Source organism: Leptonychotes weddellii, chromosome 11 (assembly GCF_054177405.1).
Source record: "Leptonychotes weddellii isolate Sample4059 chromosome 11, ASM5417740v2, whole genome shotgun sequence".
Lineage (NCBI taxonomy): Eukaryota > Metazoa > Chordata > Mammalia > Carnivora > Phocidae > Leptonychotes > Leptonychotes weddellii.
In genome coordinates, this window is record NC_138379.1 from 51,103,494 (window position 1) to 51,129,311 (window position 25,818).

General features: G+C 48.2%; 1 protein-coding gene across 3 annotated transcripts; it reads right to left on the reverse strand.

The window, feature by feature from the left end:
• Window positions 1–9,815: 9,815 nt before the first annotated feature.
• KCTD21 (potassium channel tetramerization domain containing 21) lies at window positions 9,816–25,795 on the reverse strand. Of its 3 annotated transcripts, none has more exons than XM_081798910.1 (2): window positions 25,711–25,795; window positions 9,816–12,877 (listed from the first exon to the last, which is right to left on the reverse strand). In XM_081798910.1, the coding sequence occupies exon 2, from the start codon at window positions 12,845–12,847 to the stop codon at window positions 12,065–12,067; it is 783 nt and encodes a 260-aa protein (XP_081655036.1). In that variant the 5' UTR covers window positions 12,848–12,877; window positions 25,711–25,795; the 3' UTR covers window positions 9,816–12,064. The 3 variants fall into 3 exon arrangements, with proteins under 3 accessions (XP_081655036.1, XP_081655037.1, XP_081655038.1); XM_081798911.1 differs by having other exon boundaries at window positions 25,668–25,733; XM_081798912.1 differs by lacking the exon at window positions 25,711–25,795 and adding an exon at window positions 13,581–15,942.
• Window positions 25,796–25,818: the final 23 nt, after the last annotated feature.

Genomic DNA, 25,818 nt, shown 5'->3' on the forward strand with positions numbered 1-25,818 from the left:
CTGCATAGGCTGAATAGGACCTTTGGTGGCCTCTGATGCACACAGAGTGAAGCCTCCCATCAGGTGTTCCAAGCCAAAGAGGAGTAGACCTGACCTGAAGGTGATCTAACTCTTGTTGTCCTTAATGTTTATTTCCATGTTGCCACCCCCTGAGCCCTAGGGCAAGTCTTAACTGCCTGTGTGTGGTCACAGCTGTGCCATGTGGAATTATAAGAGGGGGTACCTATCCACATTTGAAGTCAGGCTCCATGAGGGCAGGCCCCTTTTCTGTTATGTAAAGGTTGCATGATGGTGAAAGGCACATGCCTTCGTGGACTGCCTCTACTGTATTTAACCTCTGCTGCTTCCCTCCCTTGACACCCCCTAGCAGCCCTCTCTGTGGCAATGACTTAGAGGCAGGGCATGTCTCTGGCTTAGCACCATATCCCCAGTGCCGAATACATGGGAAACACTCAGTGATTGAATTGAATGAAACTACCCCCCACAAAACCCTTCATAGTCTAGTTCCAGGGTACATTTTAGTTTATTCCCTGAGCCTAGACTCTACCTAGTCCCTAGCTTCACCTGTCTGCATAGAATAACAGCAATATTGATAATTATCCTCCATCATACAGGTAATACTCCTGATGGTGCCTGGCCGGTGGTAGGTATTGATAATTATCAATATTGAGTGTTTAACAGGTGTTAGGTGCTGTTCTAAGTGTTGATGTGCGTTGACTCCTCTGATCTTACAGAACTCTATCAGGTGAGTGTAATTATTATCCCTGGTTGTTTGATGAGGAAATTAGGCTCAGAGGTCAAATACTTTGCTGAAGGTCACATAGCCAGCACGTGGTAGAGCCAGGACTTGAAGTCAGGTAGTCTGCCTAGACCCTCAACCATTCCCAGCCCCCACCTTCCTTCCCATCTAGTGCCTCTGTTTCAGAGGTGGCCTTGCTCTTTCCAGGCACCCAGCCTGGGCTCTGCCAGAATACCTTTCCCCAGTTTCTGGCTCTAGCAAGCTCTACCTGCCCTTTAATGTCCAGCCCAGATATTGTGTCCCTGACCCCACCTGCCTCTCCAGACAGGGAGGGAGGCTGCCCCTCTTTCCTTTTTGTTCCCTTTACTAGTTTCTCCCAGCCCTACACTGGGAGCTCTCCTGAATCAGGGACCCCATCTCATGCCTTGGTATCCCCAACCCTCAGCATAGTGCCTGCCTGTATGTGGAAGGTCCTTTGTGTTTGTTGAGTGAGTAACTGACCCCATTATTTCACACACAAGGAAACAAGTCCAGAGAGGCTGAGGGACTTGTTCACATCACAAAACAAGTGAGAGAAAGAGCCAAGGCTAGCCCCCAGGACTCCTGACTCCCAGCCCTGCCCCCTCTAATACACAACCACCCTGTCTGTGTATGGAAAGTTTGGAAAAGCCTTCCTGCATCTTTGAGCCTTTCTTAATTCTGTCTTACATTTCACCCCAAAAACGACCTCTTTGAGAGTGTGGTGGGAGAGTGAGTTTTGGCAAGTCTTGTCTGGGAGTCACGAGGCAACAGGGAAAAATAGACAAACAATCCTGGGTTGTATTTTGCTGACCCAGTCCTCAAAAACAGCAGAACAAAACACTCAAAACTTGAGCTGGGGCCTCTGGCCAGCAGGGCACCAAATCAACTTGGATGGAATTCACTAAATGAATCTTCCTCCCTTTTTTTAAAATGGTGGGGCCTTTAGAGAGGAAATGGTTTCTAGTTTGTTTGGATTTTCTTTAAGGCAAAGCAAAAAATATTGAACATTTCACAGGGCCCTAGAAGCTTCCAAGCAAACAAGCTCTACCCTATCTCGCTGCCCCATCGTGCCCCATCTCCCAGCCAAATCTGAGTCCACTGTGTCCCTGGATGTGAAAGCGCCCCCACCATCTGGTCAGAAAAGGCCAGAGAAAGAGCTGATCACCATTAATCACAGTTGGAAAAATCAGAAAATTACTAAGGAAACATTAAAGTTCTTTTATTAACTCTCAACTCCAGGCTTCTGTACAAATACAAAAACATAGCAGTGATGAGAACACAGGCTTTTGAGACAGCAGATCAGGGTTGGAATCCTGGTCCTACCACGTCCCAGCTGTGTGACTTGGAGCAGGTTAATCAACCTCTCTGAACCTCAGTTTTGTTTATCTGTAAAAACTAATTGTAGTATCTATTGCATAGGTTGTTGTGAGGACTGAATGAGATAATGCAAGTACAGTGCCCAGCATTGTGCCTGATACCTAATGCATGCTTAATCAACATTAGCTATTAATAATAGCTATAATAATAATAATTGTTGTTGCTGTGATTATTTGCACATGATGTCGTTCATGGCTAAAATGGCTAAAATGCCCTTCCTTGCCTTGTCTGCCTATGAAACTTCTACTCATCCTTCAGTACTCATCACAAGGAGGTCCTCCTTGGTGAGACAGTTCATCCTGTTTCCTCTCCCAGTGTGGTCCCTGGTTCTCATAGCTCTCCCTCACCCCTCTCCTCTCTGCCTTTCTAACAGAGCAGGAATCTCACTGAGTAGAAATCATTTGTTTCCTTGCCTATCTTCCCCAGTGGGTACTGTCAGCCAGGAAAACAGGCTCAGATCTGTGCCCCCCAGGCCTCAGGAAATGGTATCTACATCCTTAGATTAGAAACACGAGGAGGGTGGGAACAGGGGGTGCTTACAGGGCTGGGGGCTGCACAACCCCAAGGAGCAGTAGTCACATTGTATTCTCTTCTTCCCGGTGAGTAGAACCCCCTGGAGGTGTGTGACTTGGTGGCTCTGAGCCTCTGTGTCAGATAGACTTGGTCTCAAATCTTAGCTCTGCCACTTTCTGCCTGCATTCCTTTAGGCCATTTAATCTCTGTGGGCCTCAGTGTCTTCACTTGTAAATGGGTGTTGTGCTAATGAGCTCTCAGACTGTTGTTAAGATTAAATGAGATCATACAGGTAATACTCCTGATGGTGCCTGGCCGGTGGTAGTTGTTACTTGGCACTGGATTTTTAATGGCAGGATACATACCAGAGTTGAGCATCCGACTGTGTTTGCATTATGGTGTAATTTCAAGGCAGTGTGAAGCGACAGAAGAATAGTACTCTAGGAGACAAGAACCCTGGAAACAAGGGGTGTGTGTGTGTGTATTTTCTGTTCTCAACCCCACCATTGTGGTCCGTCTTCTCATCTCTGCCCCAGACCCATGCTGGTGTTACTCACCACACTCAGTTGGAGGAATCGGAGTCAGAGGGGTCGCTAGGAGCCCATCCACGCTGGCCAGGCTGCCTGGGGGCTGAGAAGCAGTGGCAGCCTTGGGGAGTGGCACTGCTCTGGGCTGGAGCCATGAGGCATTCCCTGTGGTGGAGGTGGTGGTTCAGAGCATGGGTTGTGGAGCCAATTGCCTACAAACCCTCTTCAGCCTCTTCTGGTTGTTTGACTTCTTTGTGCCTCCGCTTCCTCCCTGGACTAGTCAGCTAGGGCTGCCCTCACAAAGTACCACAGGCTGGGTAGCTTAAACAACAGAAGTGTATTTTCTCATAGTTCTGGAGGTTAGAAGTCCAAAGTCAAGGTGTTGGCAAGGGTCGTCTTCTTCTGAGGCCTCCCTCCTTGACTTGCAAGTGGCAGACTTCTCCTTTGGGTCTTCCCTCCTGTGTCGGTCTGTGTCCAAATTTCCTCTTCTTATAAAGACACAATTCATGTTGGATTAGAGTCCACCCTAATGACCTCCTTTGACTTTATTACCTCTTCGAAGACTCTCCAAATACAGTTACATTCTTAGGTACTGGGGGTTACAACTTCAACATGTGCATTTTGGTGGAGATACATTCATCCCATAACACTCACCTATAAAATGGAGATCGAAAAATTGTTCCTACCTCACAGGGCTCTGGTGAGGAGTAAAAATACTCATGACAATAAAATACTTGGAATGTTGCTGGCTCCATAGTATTAGCCCTTATTGTTGTCAATCGTATTTCTTGGCATCGAATGAGGGGGCCCTGTGCTGGGCACTGGGGAGAGAGGTGGGGAGGAGCAGGTCCAGGCCACAGGAAGCTGACCCAGCCCTGCCACTGATCAGCTTTGCGGCCCTGGCCACTTTCCCTGTTGGAGGGTTCCAGGGGCAGAGCTCAGAAGAAAGTGAGCCTCCAAGCTCCAAATAGCCCAGGGGAAAGAAACAGCGCACAGATCTGCAGTGACACTGGTCTGGGCAGCTCAGATTTGATCTCACTTTATCAAGACAGTTTCAAGACACAAATTTATTTTATGTTCCACCACATAAGAATAAATGCTGCCAATTATAATTGCAAGATAGTATCTATTGTCAAGTCCCATTGTGGTTTCAGGGATTCTAAAATTTGAAAAAATATGTCTTAGAAATGATGAAAGAGAGTATGTCCTTTTTCTTTGCTTTTGGCAACAAGGATCTGCTGAAGGGGAGCTAGCTGGCAAGGTCATTTGGCCTTCAGCCTCAGATTTTGGCCATTGTTTAATGTCAGATTTACGCAGGGAAGTAGGGTGGTGAGGCATCATCCCAACTGAGGCTCATCACTTGCAGCACTAGCTAAACCCATGGCTGAGAAACAGATCTAAAAGGCTGCTTACACCCCACTTGAGCTTTTGGTGGACCTTGTAAAATGAGCTCATGACTCTGGAGCCCAACAGATCTGGGGTCTGGTTCCAAGGCTGTTTGTTACTCACCAACCAAGAGGTTGAAAGAAGAAAGAATCTGGTATGCAAAGAGAGTTTTGCTGAACATGGCATGCACAAGGTAATGTATGGAGAGAGGGCTGGGAATCAGGTGTTCTGAGGTCCTCCCTGGCAATGTAACTGGGACAAGTCCCTCCACCACTCTGGACCTGTTTCCTCATGCAGAAAGCAGTGGCGTTCACGCATTCATTCAACAAACACGAACTGAGGCGCTCCCCTTGGAGGCAGTGTGCTGAAAGCTGAGGGTGTGTATATGGGGTGTGAGAAGTGGTCCCTGCTTTAGGAGAGTTCTATCCAGTGTGGAGAGCAAGGTGTGCAAAGAGAAAGGAAAGAAGAGGGAACCAGGCACATTCCATGCATTTTCTCACTTAGTCCTTATAATCATTCCAGCAGGTAGGTAAATACAGGTATTTTTATCCCCGCTTGGTAGATGAAGTCACTGAGAGAGAGATGATGGTGCTTGCCAGGGTCACATGGCACAGCCAAGATTTGGACTGGTCTGCTTAACTGAAGGCCAGTTCTTTCCTCTCTGCCTTTCATGGTCAGTTATGGTTCCTTCTAGCACAACACTCTCAGGTCCTGTGCCAAAAAATAGATAATGGATGTCACATTCTGATAGTCCTCTCAGTAGGGGAGCCCGTCTCTCTGCTCGGGAGTGATGATGGGCACTCAGCCTGTCTAACCCACTTCTTCTTTGAAGGAGGTGGGGGGTACCACATTTCAGGGGAACGAACCTCACCCTCACAAAAGCTTTCAGACTTCACTCAGGGGAGTGCCAGTAGGATGTGACATGCCATCCAAGTGACTTCACTTTGCCTGGTGGTTTTAGCCCCAGCAGCACTTAGTAGAGTCCATTGTTTCACATCGGAAAGTACAAAAATCCCAGGACAGCTCCATCACCAAGTATCATGTCACAGGATGAAAGGCTAGGAGAAGACCTGCAGGGCCAGTCCCATGCCTGAAGCCCCCTTGACAGCCCCATCAAGGGACTTGTGGTCTCTGCTCACATAGTTCCGGAGCTAGGAGGATCATTTTTCTATCCAGCTTTGGCTAGAAGAGATGGCTAGTTGGTAGAGCTGAACTTCACCTTGCTGCATTTCGCCAAGAAAGCTTTCAGACCAGGACAGTGAAGGGATTTGCCCGAGGTCACCTAGAACATCGGTGGAAAAGCCTGGATCGGAGTCCTGGCCCTTGGAAACCCAATTCTGTTCCTGGCCTCACAGTTGAGTAGAAATAATCCTGAAGGAGGATTCGGACTGGGTTCTCGCCTCAACTTGGCCACTTAACTTAAATGAAATGACATTTAATTCAATAGCCCAGGGCCTACTATGCGCCGGGCATGTACTTACATGCAGTGTGGTCACAGGACAGTCACTTCCTCTCTCTGTACTTCAGTTTCCTTGCCTCTGAAAAAAGCCCCCCCATGCTGCTTCTCTCAGAGCATGCTGTGAGAATTAAGTGAGAAGAAGGAAGCAAAGTGCTTTGTACCCTGGAAAGTGGTGTGTACACTGGTGAGTTGTAGCTACAGCTGGCCATCCCATTTGTGGTCCAGTCTGCCTTAGCACTGCCCACGATATTGGAATTTGTTTACCTGTCTCTATCCCACTGTACTCCCCACGGGGAGTGGGGGGGAATGTTTGGGTTCATCTTTGATTTCCCAGAGCCCCGTCCTGGGTTGGGAATGTGGCAGGTGCTTAACAGAGTATATGAATAAACAGAACATGTGATGATCCAATTCTCAGATCCATGGAGATGCCAACCAGAAGGGCACTGGAAGACCAGAGGAGGAAGGGCTCAGTGGGAGGGTGGTGGAGGGTGAGAATGGTGTCCACTGTGGATCGGCAGGGTTTGGGTCACTGGGGAGGAGAGGGTGGGACACTCCAAGCAGTGGGAGTGGCTTGGACAAAGGTCAGGAGATGGAAATCCATGTGAATTATGCAGGGGACACTGAGAGAGTGGGCAGGTAAGACAGAAGTAAAAGATGAGGACAGAAAGTGATGATGATAACTAATGTAGTTAAGTATAGCACTTACTCTACTCTAGGCACTGCTATAGATGTATTCTTCATTGATCCCTTGTAACAACCCTATGAGGTGAGCATTATTACCTCCACTTCATAGACAAGGAAACAGAGAGATTAAAGAACTTGCCCAAGGTTACATAGCCATTAAATGGCAGAGTCAGAATTTGACTCCAGGCAGTCTGACTGCTGAATCTATGCTCTTAAAGTAAGTTGAAGCCTGTCTGTAAAGGGCTAGGAACTTTGGAGTGTTTCTTATGCTCTAGGAAAAAGTTTGAGCAAGACTTTGGAGCAAGAGGGAGTTTGAGCAAGAGAGGACGTCATGGAGTAAGAATGTCTTATTTTGCAGGTGGAAGAGGTCCTTCGAACATCTCTTGAACACCTTCTGTGTGCTGGGCACTGGGGATACAAAGAGCGGAGCCCCTGCCCTCCCAAGCACGCGGTTCTTATGCTGCAGCAGGCTCTCTCTGGCTCTCCATCTCCAAAAGATGTGTGCATCTTTTTCCTGATGATCAGTGACATCACTTTGGTAACTTGAAGTCGACTGCAGTGAGAGTATTTGCACCATGGGAATTGGCCCATGCCACAATCAGGGCTTTTCTCTGGGGCCTGGTTGATACACACTGAGCAGCACAATGCTGACTGTGAACAGCTGCAGTGTGATGGTAAAAGTCCTCACCTGATATAGGGCGGTACGAAGCAAGTTGGGACTAACTCTGCACCGTGAGCCAAGGAGGCAAGGCTTCTGCAGAACGCTGAGGGATGAGCAGATATTGGCTATGAAGACAGGGCAGGAAAGGGCAGCTCAGGCTGAGATGTGCAACGGCATGGCATATTCTTCCTAGAGTTGCAAGGACACTCTGGATGTGAAGGAGCTTGGGAACCTCTGAGGTACCAAACAAAAGGGTATCTATTGAGCAAACCCAATATCGAATTTATAAAGTGAACTAATTGGGGCTGGGGAGGGACTACCCATGTCACAACACATTAACCTTTGTCTTTAGCTGGCAGGATCTTAGAGGATTTCCAATGTGACTCAACTGGGCCTTTACCCAAAACCTCAGTAAAAGGGAACCTAGGTTTTGGGGAGGAACCTGGCATGAGAATGGACTAGAACACTCTAGGGCTGCCAGCTAACTGGGAAATGTTGACAAAAGCTTTGAAATGCCTTGTATATTGGGGTGGAGGGCCAGGGAAGTTGGCGGGAAATAGGACCAGGCTAAGTGAGGGTCAGACACATCTGGCTGGGCACGCACTTCCTGCCCAGAAATCAGAGCCAGAAAGTGGCACCACAAGGCTTGTTTTGTTGTCTTTTGTGTCGGATGGGGTTCTGGGTGCTATGGGTTGCTCAGCGAACCTCTGGCTTCCAGAGGCCGACTTTTCTCCTCAGGGCCCCCTTAGTCCCTGTGCCCCAGACAGGGTTGAACATGGCATCAGGTTCTCTGCTTGGTGCCACAGTCCTGAAGGTTCTGAAGGAGACTGAGGTCACTGGGCTATCTAGGCAGATGAAGCGGCCAGAGCCAGGACCCCACAGGACCTGGAAAAAAGCCCAGCCCCTCCCTTTGATGGGCTGGTTATCGAGGTGGTTTTGCTCTGCAAGATGATCACAGGGCCTCATTTCTCTGCCAATTGCCCCCATCAGCCCTGCGCCATCCCCCCATTCCTAGCCACCCCCCCACCCCCACCCCCGCCCCCGCCCCCGCCCAGGCAGACTCAGGCAGTCAGTGCAGAGACCACAGGAAAGGGATGGGCTGGTTATTGAGATACGTGAGCTGAGAAACTGGTCTCAGGCTGACCTTGGCCCGGCCCCTAATCATAGTAGCCGGTTTTAGGAGTACTTTGTAAAAGAAAGCTGGACGTTTGGGGTGAACCAAGGGGCAGTTACAAAAGTGCTAGGTTTACAAAGCAGAGTGACTGCATCCTGGCTTGTGAAGTGTGTTGGGCACTGGGGTGTGTGGGGGAAAGGGAGCACCATGGCCACCTCTGCACAGGGAGCTCTGCCCTTCATAAAAGGGCAAAGGGCTTTAGGTGGCTCTGAGGGTGTGAAGTCATAGGAAGGTCACAGGAAGCAGTGTTCAAGGTGGCCTTCAAGCATTCAGGGGCCCTCTGTGGTGGCTGGCCTCAAGAAGTGGTAACACCAAGGGGCCTTATGGTTCCCTCTGGCATCCTTTCTGACCATCCCTCTGCATGCTTGGCACTACGCCTGGGGCAGGGACAGAGAGCTGACAAGCTCCCGTGTACCTGGAATTGCCCTTCAGTTGGGGCACAGCTCTTGGCTGTGCACAAGGCTAAACTGAGTCTACTTGAGATGGATGATCACCATGAGGTCTTGTTCGGGGCAGGGAAGGGCTCACAAGATGCACATCCCTGCCTCCCAGGGCACGCTCACTCCAGCTCCCTGGTCCTCTGGGATGGTCCACCTGTACCACTCCGTGTTCTGCCTCTGGTTTGCCAGGCAGATGGCTGCACTCGCTGGAGAGGCGTGCACGGTGTGCTCGATGCACCACCTGTCACTCCACCAGTGCTGGGAGCTCAGTGTGAGGGCTCCCCCTTCCTGCCTGCCTCCCAGGTCTCTGCTCGTGCTGTTTCCGGTGCCCATGGTACCCTGCTTAGCTCTGTCACGACCCAACCTAAGCTTCAAGGCCCAACTTGGCCGTCCATCAAGCCCTTTGTGAGAATTGAGCTTGCTTTCCCCAAGTTCCCACAGCGCATTTTGTGATCCTCTAAGCCTTTTCCAGATTGAACTTATTTGTGGCTGTTTGCATCCTCAGGGCTCACACCAAGTGCTCCAGACAGGCCTGCTGAATTGTACTCTTGAGATGCTCCCTGCACGGCGGTGCATCACGATTATATCCTGAAGGAGCAAGCTTTTACGGAGTTCCTAGGCCTAGCTAGGAATTTTCACAGCCACCAGCTCATGTAAATCTCGTAACACTGGAAGGTGGGGTTGTTACCCCAGGAGGAAACAAATCAGAGTGGCTCGGTGACTGGTCCCAGCTCACACAGCAAGTGATGGAGCCAGAATTCAGATTCAGGTCAGCTTGTTTCCAAGGCCAGGGTTTTTTTCCCCCTTATAAGCAGACACAAAAGAGCAACACCATTTATCATGTAGAATGTATTCTCACATACATTATTTCATTCGATCCTCACAACAGCCCTGTGAGGTAGGTAGGGTTATGTATTACTGTTATGCCCATTTCACAGACGAAGAAATGGAGGTGGCTCAGTGAGGTGAGTGACTTGCACAAAGTCACACAGCACATTAGTGGCTTCACAGATCCTTTACTTTCTCTAACGTCAAGCTGCGTGAATTAAGAAGCACCGAAAAGATGGAGAGAGGGACTTTTTATGGAGGAAGAAAGGGCAAGCGGTGATTTACAAGATTTCTTCCTTAAACTGTTTTGTTGTGGTCACAGCTTCTGCTGTCTGTTCTGACCCAGGTTCTCCTGAGTGACCTTCTCGAGTACCATTGGCCTGGTGGCCTGGGACAGTTGTCAGAGACTCCTGGGTCCCACTGTAGGGGGAAAAGGCCTTTATTCCCTAGCAGAGGTGGCCTTGCCCATGGCCCAGCATACCGGCTCCCTACTCCCAGGCTCTAACTACGGGAAGCCCCTTCCTCAGCCCATCTCCTGTGGGGGACTGTGTCACTAGGCTTCCCTGGTTTTGTCTGAGGGCCCCTGCCCAATGGGGAAGATTGTGGGACTTCTAAGGCCACACTCCAGGGATGAATCATAATGGGCAGTTTTGAGGCCTGCACTATTCATCACCTCCTGGGGAGTGGGGCTTGGTGTGTCTTGCCCTAGACCTTCCCCCAACAAGGTCCACGGGCTGGTTATGACCAGAAACAGGACCACAGGGGAAGGTCACTTCTTACAGAGCAGTGTTGAAGGGGCTGGACACTTCCTCCAAGAGCAGGGCTATGGTTCAGCCCACTCCTGGGCTCCTTGCTACACACTGCCCTGCGAGCCCCTGGTCTCCTTCCTCTGGCAACACTTTTTTGGGGTGGTAAATCTGCATCCTCCAACAGGAGGTGGTCAAAAGTTACGCGGAGCCACGGCTGGTGAGAAGGCGGGTGGAATGGGGGTGACAAACAAAACTATCACAAAATGGGGCTGACTTACAAGGGATGGCCGGGGGCTGACCTTGGTTCTGAAGACAAATCCCAGGGGGAATCCTAATGCCAAGTAAAATATTGTTAGGATAAGTGTCTGGCTTCTTAATAAGGGTGACTATTTCGAAAGAGAAAATACACATTTGGGTGCGAAGGAGGGTCTAGAACCAAGACTAGAAAATGGGAGTCAAAGGATAGATTTTGGTTTCTATGTAAGGAAGGACTTTTTAACAGCCAGCACTGGCCAACCATGGCAGGGACTGCCCCGGGCATGACGAACTTCCTGTTGCTGGAAGTATGCAAGCAGGGATATGTGATCACTGGAAGGTGCTAGGGAGAGGCACTCAGCCCCAAATGGGCTGGGTTGTGCTGCAGGCCGGGGAGGACGAAGCGACCATTGGATTATTTTCCAACCCTGAGAGTCCATAATATTATTTTTTTAAAATGACCTGTTTCGATGATACTTCAAATTCTTGTGGGAAAGGAATACAAAAGTCACATAGCAGTCCACATTATGAAATGCCTTTCATTGCACTGGCTCCAGATACTTCAAAATCTTCACAGGGACAGCAGCTCATTTCTGAAATGAGAAATCCCCAAATGTCTACCCAGTCAAGAGGGATATCGCCATCTTCTGAACCCTGCCTGGACACTCACCCGTCTAGGCCATGCCACAGCTCAAATCTCTCCCCGCCACAGTGGGGGCCAAAAACGCAGCTCCTACTGCACTTCCAAGCCGGCCAAACATGGCTGCCCCTGGGCGAACAAGTCCAAGGTTCCGGGCACATCCTCGGGACAGAGGAGCAGGTGAGGTGGGACTCTTCTGGTGACTTTACGTCCTGGGGAACTGAAGGGGGCGTCCTTTCTCAGAGGGCTCAGGGAGGCACTGCCTAGTGGTACAGAGAGAGCTGGTGCCTGTGAAGAACCCACCATTCCTCTGTAGCCAGCAAGCCCTCCTGTGGCCTTTCGGACACACTGGCAGACACTTCGCTTGTCATGACAAACAGCGACAAACAGCCCATCTCTAGCTCAAAGTGGCAAGGAAAAAGGTGGCTCCGCTGAGAGGACACATGGATTCCTATAGGGAGACTGCATTGTGGGGGGAATCAAGTCCTGCTACGTGATTAATACAGATTAGTGTAGCGCCCTGCCTCCCACCACTGGCGAGGCACTCTCCAAGATCTTGGCTGACATGGAGCTTCTTGGGAGCACCCCCCTCCAGTGCTGCTGGGGTCCTTTTACCTGTACCGTATTAATCGAATAATCTTATTGTTCATAAAATCCACGGCGTGTGGGTGAGAAGAATCGATGCAGAAGCCATCACTCAGAGCGATTTTCAGCACCTCTTCCACAAAGACCTGGAAGCTGTTGATCTGCTTGTTGGCTGGCACCACCCAGAGCCTCTTGAGGTTCTGCTTGGTGTACTCCTCCTCTGGCAGGCCCTCCACATTGGCCACCCAGTCCAGAGTCAGGTGGTTGGGGTCCTGCAGGTGGCTGGTGATGGAGGAGAGATTGCCATTGGAGCAGTAGAAGAGCTTGGAGCCCAGGAGCTTGAGGAAGAGGCAAGAGGTACTGAAGATGTTGGCGTTGAAGACCTCCATGCTGGAGGAGGAGAGGCTGTAGATCTGAGGTGCCTCCCGCACGGTGAAGTGGACTGTCTGCACACGCTGGTTCAGGGTGATGTTGAGCATGGCATTCTTCTCGGCCTTGGAGAGCTCCACCTCCTTCTCCTGCAGTGCCTCAATCAGGGGCTGCACCTGGTAGAAGTCAGCCTCCCTTCGGAGCAGGCCCATCTCCTGGAAGTCCTCCGGCAAGTCCAAGTGGGAGGTCCGCAGGAAGTTGAGGATGTAGCGGAACACTTTGCCATCACGGTCGATGAAGCAGTTACCCTGGCTGTCCCTCTTGGTGGGCATCTTCCCACTGAACATGGCGCCCAGCATGGAGTCAGGGAAGCTGGTCAAGGTTGCCAGTGAGGTCGTGTAGAGCTTCCCCCCGACGTTCAGTGTGATGGGGTCTGACATGGCAGGAGGCTAGGCTGCTGGAAAGTAGTCCTGGGCAGGGAGAAAAGTGAGAAATTATCCAACCCTATCTGGGGTCTTAGTCTGTTGGGGCTGGTATAAAAGAATACCATAGACCAGTTGGCTTAAGCATTTATCTCTCACAGTTCTGGAGGCTGGAAAGCCCAAGATTAAGGTGTAGGCAGATTTGGTGTCTGGGAAGGGCCATCTTCTTGCGGTGTCCTCATGTAAGAGAAGGGGCAAGAGAGCTCTATGGAGTCTCTTTTATAAAGGCACTAATGCTGTTCATGAGGGCTCAACCCTCATAGCCTAATCACCTCCCAAAGGTCCTACCTCCTCATACCATCACACTGGAGATGAGGATTTCAACATAGGAGCTTGGGGGGACACAAGCATTCAGTCCCTAACATCTATGTATGCATAGTTCTCAACTCCTTATTGTAGATCAAGCCTGCAGTCCTAGAGGTTGGAACGAATTAATACTTGATGAACAAATGGATGGTTGATAATTACCACACTATCTAAAGCATATTAGGTTAACTAGGGAGTTAAAAAAGAAAATGAAAAAACAAAGCATGGGTCCTACCCTCCAGAGATTGTTGTAATTGGTCTTTAATATCCCAGCATTGGTATTTGTCTAAAAGCACCCTTGGTGATTCTAAATGTTCAGTTAAGACCAGAGAACCACTGTTCTCAGGAATGAAAGAAAATGTGCTTGGACTGGATGCTCTGTTACCTGCTTGTACACACATTTGTTTACATAACGGTCATACATCTTTTGACACAGATAATATCACCATCCGTCCCTATCGTGCAGATGAGGAACACTGCCAGGATTCACTCCCCATGCTGAGACGTGAAGGGCCATGCCAGGATTCAAACCCAGGTCCCTTTATATGAGAGAGAAAAATATGTAAATGCTTACTAGCCAAACACTGGTACATTCTAAGTACCTAGCAGATGCTCTGAGATTTATGTCTTCAAGCCCAGCACTCCTACTGCTGTACCAATGAGGCCTTATTATTTTTCTATCCCAATGCATTTATAATGACTAGTCATGCTTAGTGCCATTTCCATCTATCTCCCAGGCTTACAATAGGCCACTCAGCCCTCTGGACTCTGACACCCTTTCTTGGACTCTCATCCTCCTGTAACCTTGCTATGAAGATGCTCTTGGCTCCTGGTGGCCTGCCCTTTCCCATCACGATGGCACCTTAGTTTCCTCTGAAACCTTTACGTTTCAGTGCAAATGTGGGGCTCTGCACTGAGCACCCTTTACCAGATCTTTAACAAAGCTTCCAGCATCTAAGGCTGGTGAGTCTCCTTCAACCTGAAGTCTTGGAGTCTAACTTTTCTTTAAGGTTCTAGAAAGTAGGGGATGTCCCCTCTTAGCTTCCCACATGATCCCACCTGTGGAACAGATTAAGCAATCCTTCCCTGATGCTGGGCCCGAGGGGCACAGAGAAGAAATGGCCCCTGGCTGCCCTCGAGAAGAGCCCAGCTGGCGAGGACACCCAGACAAGAGGTAGTGAGGGTGCAGTGACAAGGGGGATGGAATGGGAGTAGGTCAGGAATGAATCCTGGCATGCTTACTGTCCAGATGGGAAAACAGAGGTCTGAGGCAGGACTTCCCCCAAAGTGAGCAGGCCAGAGCACTTCTCACCCTCACTATGCCTGCCTTCTGAGGCTGGCTGCACCAAGACCCCTTTACTCCAGAGGATGGAGATTCTTGCCAGAAGATGGAAGCCATGCTGGTGGATAGAGCTGCCCCACCCAACTGTCTGGGGAGTCGCTTCATGATTCCGTCCCCATCTCATGGGGCATCTTGATATTGCAGAAAGGCATTAACCACTTGGAGTGTCTGAAGAGAAACAAGCCATGATGAAGTTGCAAAATCGGCAGCAGGAGCCTGGAGCAGATGGGCTGCGAGACAGTGGGGAAATCCAACACAAGGGGTGGGGCGAGGGGCTGGGGGAGGGGTGCCTGCGGTGTGGAGACCTGCAGCTGGGGGGAGGTGCTTTGGCTCAGAGCAGGAGCTGAGTCTTGTCAGTTCTCTCTCCAGAGGGCCCAGTTAGGATATGGACCCAGGAGCCAGGGCCACCCCCTTCCTCATTCCAGAATCTCCCTTTCTTTCTAGAAGGTAATTTGCATATTTTAATTTTCAGTCTCTCTTTCTCCTTGATTTAAGGCCCAGGCTCTGTGAAGTGGCTCAGTTCCAGGGAAAGAGCAGACTCAGGCATCAGAGAGGCTGGGCTGTCTTTCCTGATGGTTCTGTGGTCCACAGATGCCGTATCTCCTCTGTACATTAGTGCTGAAGAGTGCAGAGCACTGGGGGTGGGGAGACAGGAGCCACAGGGCATATCTGGGGGTTCTTGGGTGGGTACCCAAACTCCTCTTTCTCTGCTTGCAAAAGCAGCAGAGCGCCTGCCGTCCTGCCCCTGCCCCCCAGCCGTGTAGCTCCCTGTCGTCATCTGGGGAGAGGGCTGCGCCGGCCAATGCTTAGATGCCAGGTTCCTGACCACCCCTGCCCCCAGTCTAGGGTGCTCTCTGTGGTATTCTCCCCATGCCCACAAGTCACAGAGCTCCTTCAAGCGCCTATTTTCTAGGGGCAGCACCACTGCGTCCACCATCACACATGCAAAGGCCCCGGGGTAGAAGGCACCATTACACGTGAAGAGAGTAACTGGCCACCTCTGGGGCGCTCAGCTTCGTGAGTCTGCTTCGTGGTCAGCTGGGGATGAACCATCCTCACTGAGCTACAGCCCGCTGGGTGCACTCAGCGGTCTCCTGGACATGTCCACCTGGATGTCCCATGGGTACCAGAAGGCCTAACGCAGAATTCCTCTTCCCCCAGACCCACAGTGAACTCTTCCCGGCCACCCAACTACCTGAGCCCAAGACCTGGGAGGCAGCTCTGACTCCTCATCCCTAAAAATTTTCTTACTCTGTCTCCTCAAACCCATCCCTAAAGCTACTCCCAGAGCTCTGACCACACCGCCACCTTCCTTCCATCCTCATTTGGTGCCCTGCCTTCTTTCTGTCCACCTTCCATTTTGGTTTTTGTGAAGTACTACTGACTGCCCACACCACCTTCCCCTTCCAAGCTCACCTCCAGCCCCTCCCCCACTCTATGCTCAGGCACTCCAGACACCCCTGCGCACATCCTCACACTGTCACCTGCCCCGCCTTTGCTCTCCCTACACCACCTTCTCTGCTGTCAACTTTTAAGGCTCCACCTAGGAGTCACTGCCTCTGTAAGGCTGTCCCCAGATCTCAACTAGTTTAACAGCTCTCCTCTTGGGGCTTGCTGGCCCTTTGCACAGTCCCCCTGGCAGTGCCCACCAATCTATCATGTTATGATCATGGCCCTCCTCCCTGGCTTTATCAAGATGCAGATCACTGGACATCCACATGCAAAAAAAGAACCTCAACCCGTATCTTGGACCATGTAGGAAAAATTAACTCCAAACAGATCATAGGCCTAAATGTAAAATCTTTAGAAAACTTTAAAACTTCCAGGAGAAAACCTTTGTGACTTTGGGTTAGGCAAAGATTTCTTGGCTGGGACCCAAAAGGCACAAACCATTAAAAAAAAAAAAAAAATGACAAACAAGACTTCATCCAAAGGAAAAATTTCATTTCAAAAAACACTGTTAAGAAAATGAAAATAAGACAAACTGGGAGAAAATATTTGCAGAACACAGATCTAATAGAGGACTGTTAACCAGAATATATAAAGAACTCTCAAAACTCGGAAGAAAACACACAACCCAATGAAAAAAATGGGCAGACGATCTGAACAAACACTTCACCAAAGAAGACATATAGACAAATAATCACATGAAAAATGCTCAAAAGCAATAGTCATGAGGGACACGAAAATTAAAACCACAAATAGATACCATGATATGCCTATTAAAATGGCTACAATAAAAAATCTGACAACGCCAAATGCTGCTGACTTCACAGAGCAATGGACACACGCACGCGTTGCTGGTGAAAAGGCGACGTGGTACAACCACTGTGGAAGCCAATTTGGCATTCGGTTTCCACATGACCCAGCAATCCCACTCCTAGTTATGTGCCCAGAGAAATGAAGATGTACGTCCATGCAAAACCGTCCCTGGGTAATTCTAGCAGCTTTATTCATAATTGCCCAAACCTGGAAATGGAAATGGTAAACAAACTGTGGTACAACCATATGATGGAATGTCTCAGCAATACAAAGGGACTCGCTCCTGACATACACCGCAACTGAGGAGTCTCAGAAGTTTCATGAAGTAAAAGAAGCCAGCCTCAAAAGGTTACATGGTAGGTGATCCTATTTACATAACATTCTGAAAAAGGCAAGACTGTAGAGACAGAAATCAGAGCTGTGATTGCTTGGGCCTGGACTGGGGAAGAGACTGGCTACAAAGAGGCAAGAGGGAATATTTTGGAGTGATGGAAACAGTCTAGGTCTTGATGTGGGCGTAGTCAAGTGACTGTTAAAGGTTCTAAAAATTCATGTAACTGTAGACCTCAAAAGGGTGAATTTTACTATATGTAAATGAATTCATAAACTGGAAAAAGAATCAAGAGCGTATTTATGTCATGAAATCTATACAGTGGGTTGTGACCAGCTACATATATTGTTGGGAAACTTTTGTTCCAGTTTGTTGGTGTATGAACTGGATCGTGATATAAAGTAAAGTATATTTTCATACTGGGGGTTGTGATAAAAAATATTTTTGAAAACCACTGCCTAGGTTGTGATCTCCTTGAGAGCAATGACACATCTCATGTCCCTGCAGGGGCACTGCCTAGCACACAGTGGGTGCTGGTGACATGGGGATTGGGGGGGGGCAGGCAGCAGGGAGGGGCTGGGACAGGGTAGGAATGAACATTTACTGAGTGTTTTACTCCATCCAAGGCCTTTACACTCACCAGCTTCTTATAGCAACCCTAAAAGTAAGCATCATTTTCCATTTGGCAAGTAGGAAGTGGGACTCAAAGAGACTGGTGACTTGCTCAGGACACACAGCCAGCTAGCGGAGAGCCCATCCTTGGCCCATTCAGGCTGCAAAGAGTTGTAATAGTGACAAAAGGCTGTAATAGCTTCAAACAAGTTTGAGAATCTCCAAAGCAGCCTTAGAAACACTGCCCTGAGGCTTGCTTGGCAAGATAGCTACCACTTACTCAGTGCACACCTCCTGCTCTCACTACGTGAGGAGCTTCATGTAACACTTGGTAGTATTTTATTTACTTGTAATAAAAATATATAGAAAAGTACAGATGATGATACCATTGTGCTAAATGCTGGACATGCATTCTCTCATTCGATGTCTTCACAAGCACCCTATGAGATAAGAGACTATTATTACCTCCATTCGACAGACGAGGAAACCGAGGTTCAGAAAGTTTAAAAGTCAGTGGAGGACCTGGGATCCAAATCCAGTTCTGTGTGGGTCCAACACCTCTGATCATTCCTCCTTCCCGTCACCGGGTCTCAACGTGAGTAAGAGACGCCCACTCCCTTGTTCTCAGTCCAGACCAGTCAGTAGGTGGTCTTGGATGGCTACTCCGCTGCCAGCCTGCACTCTGCCCACTCCCATCGAAGGACGTGGGGACAGGACCCAAGGATGACCTAGAGCGCCTCCATGGCTGACACAGGGCAGGTCCACTGAGAGGCCGAAGCCCTTCTATTTCAATAGCAGCGGACGATGTCTAATGATCAAACATGAGAACACAAAAGCCAGGTTTTTCTTTTTTTTTAAAGCCAGGTTTTTCAAAGCCAGATTAGAATAGATGGATGAGAGGGGCGCCTGGGTGGCTCAGTTGGTTGAGCGACTGCCTTCGGCTCAGGTCATGATCCTGGAGTCCCTGGATCGAGTCCCGTATCGGGCTCCCTGCTCGGCAGGGAGTCTGCTTCTCCCTCTGACCCTCCCGACCCTCCCCCCTCTCATTTATTAAAAAATAAATAAATAAATAAATAAATAAAATCTTAAATAAAAAAAGATGAATGAGAATGCAAACTGAACCAGGAAATAGATAAAAGAAATCACACCACTGCTTCTGCATGAGTAATTTTTTCTGAAGCAGGAGACTTTCCAAGTCTGCCTCTCGACTTGAAAAGAACCAAGAAGATCAGCCCTGTTTCCCTCTTGGAGAAAACAAATGGTGTCAAACCAGTAAATTATGCCATGCTGATTGTCAGACCGTCTGACTGGGTTGGGAAGGCCAGGAGGCCTGGGGACTTGGAGTTGCTGCTGGAATTCTGTCCTCCCTGAAATGGGTCTGTGGCCCAAATGAGAGGGGTTCCTGAGGCCCAGCCTGGTCCCATGTAAAGGGTAATTCCAGTCTGGGGCCTGAAAATCACCCAGGTGCAACCTCTACCTTTCTGTGCCATAGAAAATGTAATTGTTTGAAAGCAGATGTCCTGTGAGGAAAGACAGCCAACACATTAGAGTCCTACTTTAAAACTCTGTCCTGGGGGCGCCTAGGTGGCTCAGATGGTTGAAGCATCTGCCTTCGGCTCGGGTCACGATCTCCAAGTCCTGGGATAGAGCCCCACATCGGGCTTCCAGCTCAGTGGGGAGTCTGCTTCTCCCTCTCCCTCTGCCTCTCCCCCTGCTTGTATTCTCTAATTAATAAATAAATCTTAAAAACAACAACAACAAAACACAACTCTGTTCTAGCACCTACCTGTCCTTGCAGTGCTCATGAAGGACACAACTAATGCTCGCTAAGTACCTGCTCTGTATCATACCTACACTAGTGTGTTACACATACTAGCTCATTTAAGTCCCATAATGCTCCTTCAAGGAAAGTATTATCTCCAACTTTACAGATGAGAACTTCAGGTTCTAAGAGGGAGGGAACTTGTCCCAAACAGTGGCAAAGCCAGGATCCTAGGCAAAGTCTGTGCTATGAACAAAGGCCGTTGGAGAGATCTGGCACTTGTGCCCCCCCACCTCTTACCAGGTGCTCTTACACCTGCCATCTCAATTTGATTCTGACCTACATAAAGACCAGGGCATAGAGAATCAACATTTCCTGAGAAACGAGCACATGCCCAGAGCTATGTGAGGCATTTTCCTATAGATTGTTTCATTAAAATACCACACTGATGCTGAGGTAGGTATGAGTATCATCCCAATTGTTAGGGTTATAAAACTGAAGCACAGAGTAGTGAAGATAGCTGCTTAAGATCACACAGCTGGAGGCAGCAGAGCTAGAATTCCAAATGAGGTCTCTCTCCAAAACCTGTGCCCCCTCCAGTAATAGAAGCCATAATATTTTATTAAGGAGCATAAATAGGATTTGAATAGACATCTGTAATACTTCGGAGATGAACTATCTTAAAGTTGTTCTAAAAGTAACTACAGTTGTTATGTTATTCTTATCCAAACCCCAATAGTATTTTTTCCAAAGGATTAAAAAAAAAAGATTAAAAACTACTCTGGAAAACAGTATGGAGTTTCCTAAAAAAGTTGAAAATAGAGCTACCCTACGACCCAGCAATTGCACTACTGGTATTTACCCCAAAGATACAAATGTAGGGATCCGAAGGGGTACGTGCACCCCGATGTTTATAGCAGCAATGTCCACAATAGCCAAACTATGGAAAGAGCCCAGATGTCCATTGACAGATGAATGGATAAAGAAGATGTGGGGTGTGTATACACACACACACACATACACACACACACACACGCACACAATGGAATACTACTCAGTCATCAAAAAAATGAAATCTTGGGGCGCCTGGGTGGCTCAGTTGGATAAGCATCTGCCTTTGGCTCAGGTCATGATCCCAGGGTCCTGGGATTGAGCCCCACGTCGGGCTCTCTGCTCAGTGGGGAGCCAGCTTCTCCCTCTCCCTCTGTCTGCTGCTCTGCCTACTTGGGCACGCTTACTCTATCAAATAAATAAATAAAATCTTTTAAAGAAAATTGAAATCTTGCCATTTGCAACTATGTGGATGGAACTAGAGGGTATTATGCTAAGCGAAATAAGTTAATCAGAGAAAGACAATTATCATATGATTTCACTGATATGTGGAATTTAAGAAACAAAACAGGATCATAGGGGAAGAGAGGAAAAAATAAAACAAGATGAAATCAGAGAGGGAGACAAACCATAAGAGACTCTTAAACTGAGGGTTGCTGGAGGGGAGGGGGTGGGGGATGGGGTAACTGGGTGATGGGCATTAAGGAGGGCATGTGATGTGATGAACCCTGGGTGTTATATACAACTGATGAATCATAGACCTCTACCTCTGAAACCAATAATACATTATATGTTAATTATTTGAATTTAAGTGAAAAAAAAAAAAAGAATAAAATCTTACTTTGATAAATTTGATGACTGATAACCTGAAAGAATATTTGAAAAAGAGTAATTACCTTAAACATTAGTTAAGATAACTAGTAACTACTAGTAATGCATTAAATAGGACTATAAAGCAATGACATTTCAAACTGTGGTATTAAAACAATAAAAAAGAGAAGGAACTTTGTAACATGTGTTGAAAAGACTGATTAGCAATTAAAAATATATATATATTGATCTTACAACAATAACTCTGGGACCCTGGCAGGACATATCACATTATTTTTATTTCACCAACGCAGAGAAAATAAATCCCTGGCCCAGGGCTTCATATACATTCTTGATTTCTGAGTCATGACCGAGAGGAGGTTCTGGGCTTGGATATTCCTCAGAGAACCAGTCCTTTGGAGGCAGCCTGGGTTCTTCTCTAATCTGGGTCTTGAGCAAGAGACTGAACCCAGCCACAGAGGTTTGAGCCAATAGTCTGTATACTCATGGAGTCCTGGAAGAGGCATGGGCTTTCTGTGCAATTTCCTACATTACTGCCCACGGAGCTTCCATAATGACACTACTTGCCACGCAATCTATTCCTTCTACACAGTGAGGACCAGATGCAACAACAGTAAATCTACTGATAATTATTTCTCTACCTGCCCATTCATCCATTCATCATTTCTTAGCTCTGCTCACTCAAAGAGCCTAGAAATGATAGTCCAGTAGCAATGAGCACACCTGGCCCCAGATCTTAGTTTCTAAATGTTAAATCCTACAAAAAGAAACCAGGGTTTCCTGGGGGAAATTGATGATTCCAGGACTTTGACAGAAAAAGTGCAAGGTGAGCCTGGAATAGCTCTTGCCAGATAGCAAAGAAGCAATCAAAGATTAATGAGATCCTGTCAGAAGAACACAGGAGATCTTAAAAGTTCTCATCAAAAGAAAAAAAACTATTTTTGTAACTACATGTTGTGGTGGATGGTAACTAAACTCATCATGGTAATCATTTCACAATATATACATATATCAAATCATTATGTGTGATTTATATCTCAGTTCAAACAAAACACAACACAACACAGGAGCTGGCCTGAAGGGACTCTCTTTGGCCAAATTTGGAATAATTTGAGTACCAAAAAAGATTAATGATGATAATGGGCTATATTACACACTGAATTAAAAAAAAAAACATGAGTCTGTGTCACTCCAAAAAGAAAAAAAGACAGGGAGAGTGAGAAAGACACATACACAGAGGAAAAAATTATTCTATAACAAAGAATACCAGTCAATAAACAAAGAATGGCATAATTAGAAAATCACCATTTTGCAACCCTCAATGTTGCAATTCAGGCAAGGATCATCAATGGATGTAGTGAAAGGTATAGTGAACACACAATTTCGACCTTTTCAAAGACTCACTCCAAAGACTAATTACAGTGGGAAAAAGTACAGAGATGGGGAGATCAGGCGGTCGTGACCTTAACCAACAATCAAATTTAGCATTCATGGACAGTAGGACCCTGATATCATACACTTCCTGATGTGATGCAATAAGTATACAGCACTGTGAGAAAGAAAAAAAAAATCCTGAATCTGATCATTGATAAAATGCTCAAACCCAAATTTACACAGGTTGAGGAGGCTCTTTCTAGATTAAATGAGATGCTTAAAGAGATATAACTAAATACGACGCATGAATCTTGACTACATCTGGTAAAAAAAACTCTGTAAGATATTTTCTGGCAGTTGGAGAAATCTGAATATCCACTGGTTATTAGATAATATTGACTTCTTTCAAATTTTCTTAGGTATGAGAATGGTATTACGGTCATGTCAGAGAATTCTGTAATGAGGATACATGCTGAAGAATCTAGGGGACAGGGTGTCAAGACATCTGTAACTTTTAAACCATTCAGCAAAAAGGTGTGTGTGTTTGTGTGTATAAAAGCAAAGTCAGCAAAGGGTGAATTGGTGTAGCTGGGTGAAAAGCCACCCTTTAAACTTTTCTGTAGCCTTGAAAGTTCTAAAAACATTTTTATTTTGAAAGGGGGAAGAAAAGAATGCTTCCCTCATAGGACGACAGATGTAAAATTCCAGTCAGAGTGCCCGGCCCCAATAAATAGCCAGGTTCAACAAACAGGTTTGTTATTACTGCTCCCAAGAAGCATTATCATCTGGTCATTCTCCTCTCCACGTACTGCTGCGCTGTGGAGGATGAGGTAGCAAACCAGGGCGAAGCTGAAAGAGCCCACAGCTGGTGGTGGAAATAGAAGTTAAACCTGCGAGGTCTCTCTCCACAGAACCACCACTCACAGAAAGCACAGCACGAGGCCTGCCTGTTTCTGTGCTGGGACCCAGGCTGGGACAAGATGGCTGTTCAGGCCTTGCTTCCCTCGCCTCCTCCCGAAACCCAGAGTCTCTGCTACTACAGCAAGAAAGAACTTCCTGTTACAGCTCACCGAGAATGGTCACAAAGAGGGGCCCATTCTGGGCCTCAGAAATGTTGTGGAGGGGCTTTGGCATCCCCTGGGCCTGTACTAGCTGTGTGGGCCTGGGCCAACTCCCCGATTGCTGGTGACTGTATCTACAGCAGTAATGATAATGCATGACATTTAGGAGCAGCTATTCCTACGCTGGGCACTTTATGTCTGTTGATTCCATAAATGAAGTAGATACTATTCCTCTCCCTACTTTAGAGACCAACCATGCCAGGCCCTCTCCTATCTCCGAAATTTGGTACCTGCCATCCCTTCTGCCTGCACTTTGAAGGAAAATCCCATTCATCTGCCAGGACCTTCAGCTGGAATTCCTTCCTTCCTTCCTTCTCTACATCTCCAGAGCATTTTATTTTCCATCCTTTACCAAAGTCTGCTTTGCCTGAGTAGATGGGTGCCTGACCATCCTGTTGGGGCTGGGATCTCCCCTCTCTGTATCCCCTGAAGCAGGCAGAATAGGAGACGGGGAAGAAATTTCTTCCCTGCTTAGTCAGATCCATTTTCCTCACCCCAGACTGACATCTACCAATGGGGGGGGGGGGGGCAGTTATGACCATTTCCTGAATTTTAAAACATTTTTATTTTAAAACACTTTAAGTTTCAATTTGGAATCTAAGGCAAGGCCCAGGTGACCACGTGGAAGTGAATGTAGGAATTCCCACCGTGTAGGAGATAGATTGAATATGGCTGGGTAAATTTCAAGGGTGACAATACTCAGAGTGAGTAATGTGTCTCCCAGTAAAACCAAATGAGACTCCTTCCCCCCCCCACAATCCACCAGGATAAAAACTGGCTCACAGCTTGGGGACTGTATGGGAGCACCGCCCCTCACCTTCCCTTCCTGGCCTCCCCACACCCAACAGCTTCAGTTCTGTATTGCCCAGTTCATATCTCTACGAAGCCCACAGGCAGCTCCATTACCCCATAACCCACACTGTAGTGGGAAAAGGTGTCGTCTGCACTCAGGTGACACGGACCCTGCAGTGAGCTGCCCAGCTGGAGGAGGGAAGCCACCTCACCTGGCAACCTGACTTGCCCATTGGCCACAGCAGAGTATTCTCTTACCTGGTGCACACTCCCAACCACCACCACCATCCCCCATCCCCTTCCAGAATTTTCCTTCATCCTCTCAGCTTACTCTCAGATTTCATCTTGTGGTTTTCCTCAAGCACAAGCACTCTATTTCAACCACTCTCTTCCTTAAGGCCTTCCTGCTTCTCACAACCATGATAATTTATACAATTCAAATGTATCTCCTCATTACATCCTCACAATATCAATAGGAGGGTTGCCTTACAGGTTGGCACTCAGAAGGGTTGAAGCTGGTCCTGTCACACAACCTGCATAGGGCAAGACATCTAAACTTTTGTTTCTTCCTGCCATCCACTCCTGATTACTCCTGTAAACAGATACGGCGATGCCTTTAGTGTATGAGAGTTGAATGAGATCATGTGTGTGACGCACTGAGTTCAAGGGATGGGCTCTTTATTTCTATCACAAGGGAGGGAAGGTGTTCTGTGCATTCACGGGTGTTTGCCCACTCGGGCAACCCGGTACCTAAACCATATCAGCGCGTGGCCAACCCTGGGCTTTCCAAGGCTGTGCAGGATCCTTTTCATCTTTGTGTCTCTGCCCCACCTTCTCAAGTGTTTTTTGGCCCATTCCAACCAGTCTAACCGAGGCTTGCCTTATCGGCTTTCTCAGCACTCACTCCCCAGCCCTAGCCTCCGGTTTCTCCGACCTCACCCGAGTTCTCCTCCTCACCTAGAGACTCCGCCCCTCCTTGCCCCACCCACCAGACTCCTCCCACAGTCTCGACCCTCTTTATCCGGGCTTTTCCAACCTTCCCCATCCATCCAGACTCCTTCCACCAGCTCCGCCCCCTCTCCCCAATTATCGCCCCCTCCCCCGCAGCCTCTGGCGTTGCCATCCCCATTGCACGGATGAGAATGGCGAGGCTCGGATAGGTAAGATGACCTCTCATAGTAGGACAGGTGCCAGGTGGGCCCGCGTCCCCTCACCGGCTGTCTCTGAGCCCCGCGTCCCCGGCCGCGCCGCACCCACCTCCTGCCCTCGCTCTGCAGCCTCCCCTCCACGGGCGGCCAGCGCAGCTTTGCAAGGGGGGAGGAGGGCCGGAGCCCAGCCCAGGGGCGGGGCGGCGCGGGAGCCGCG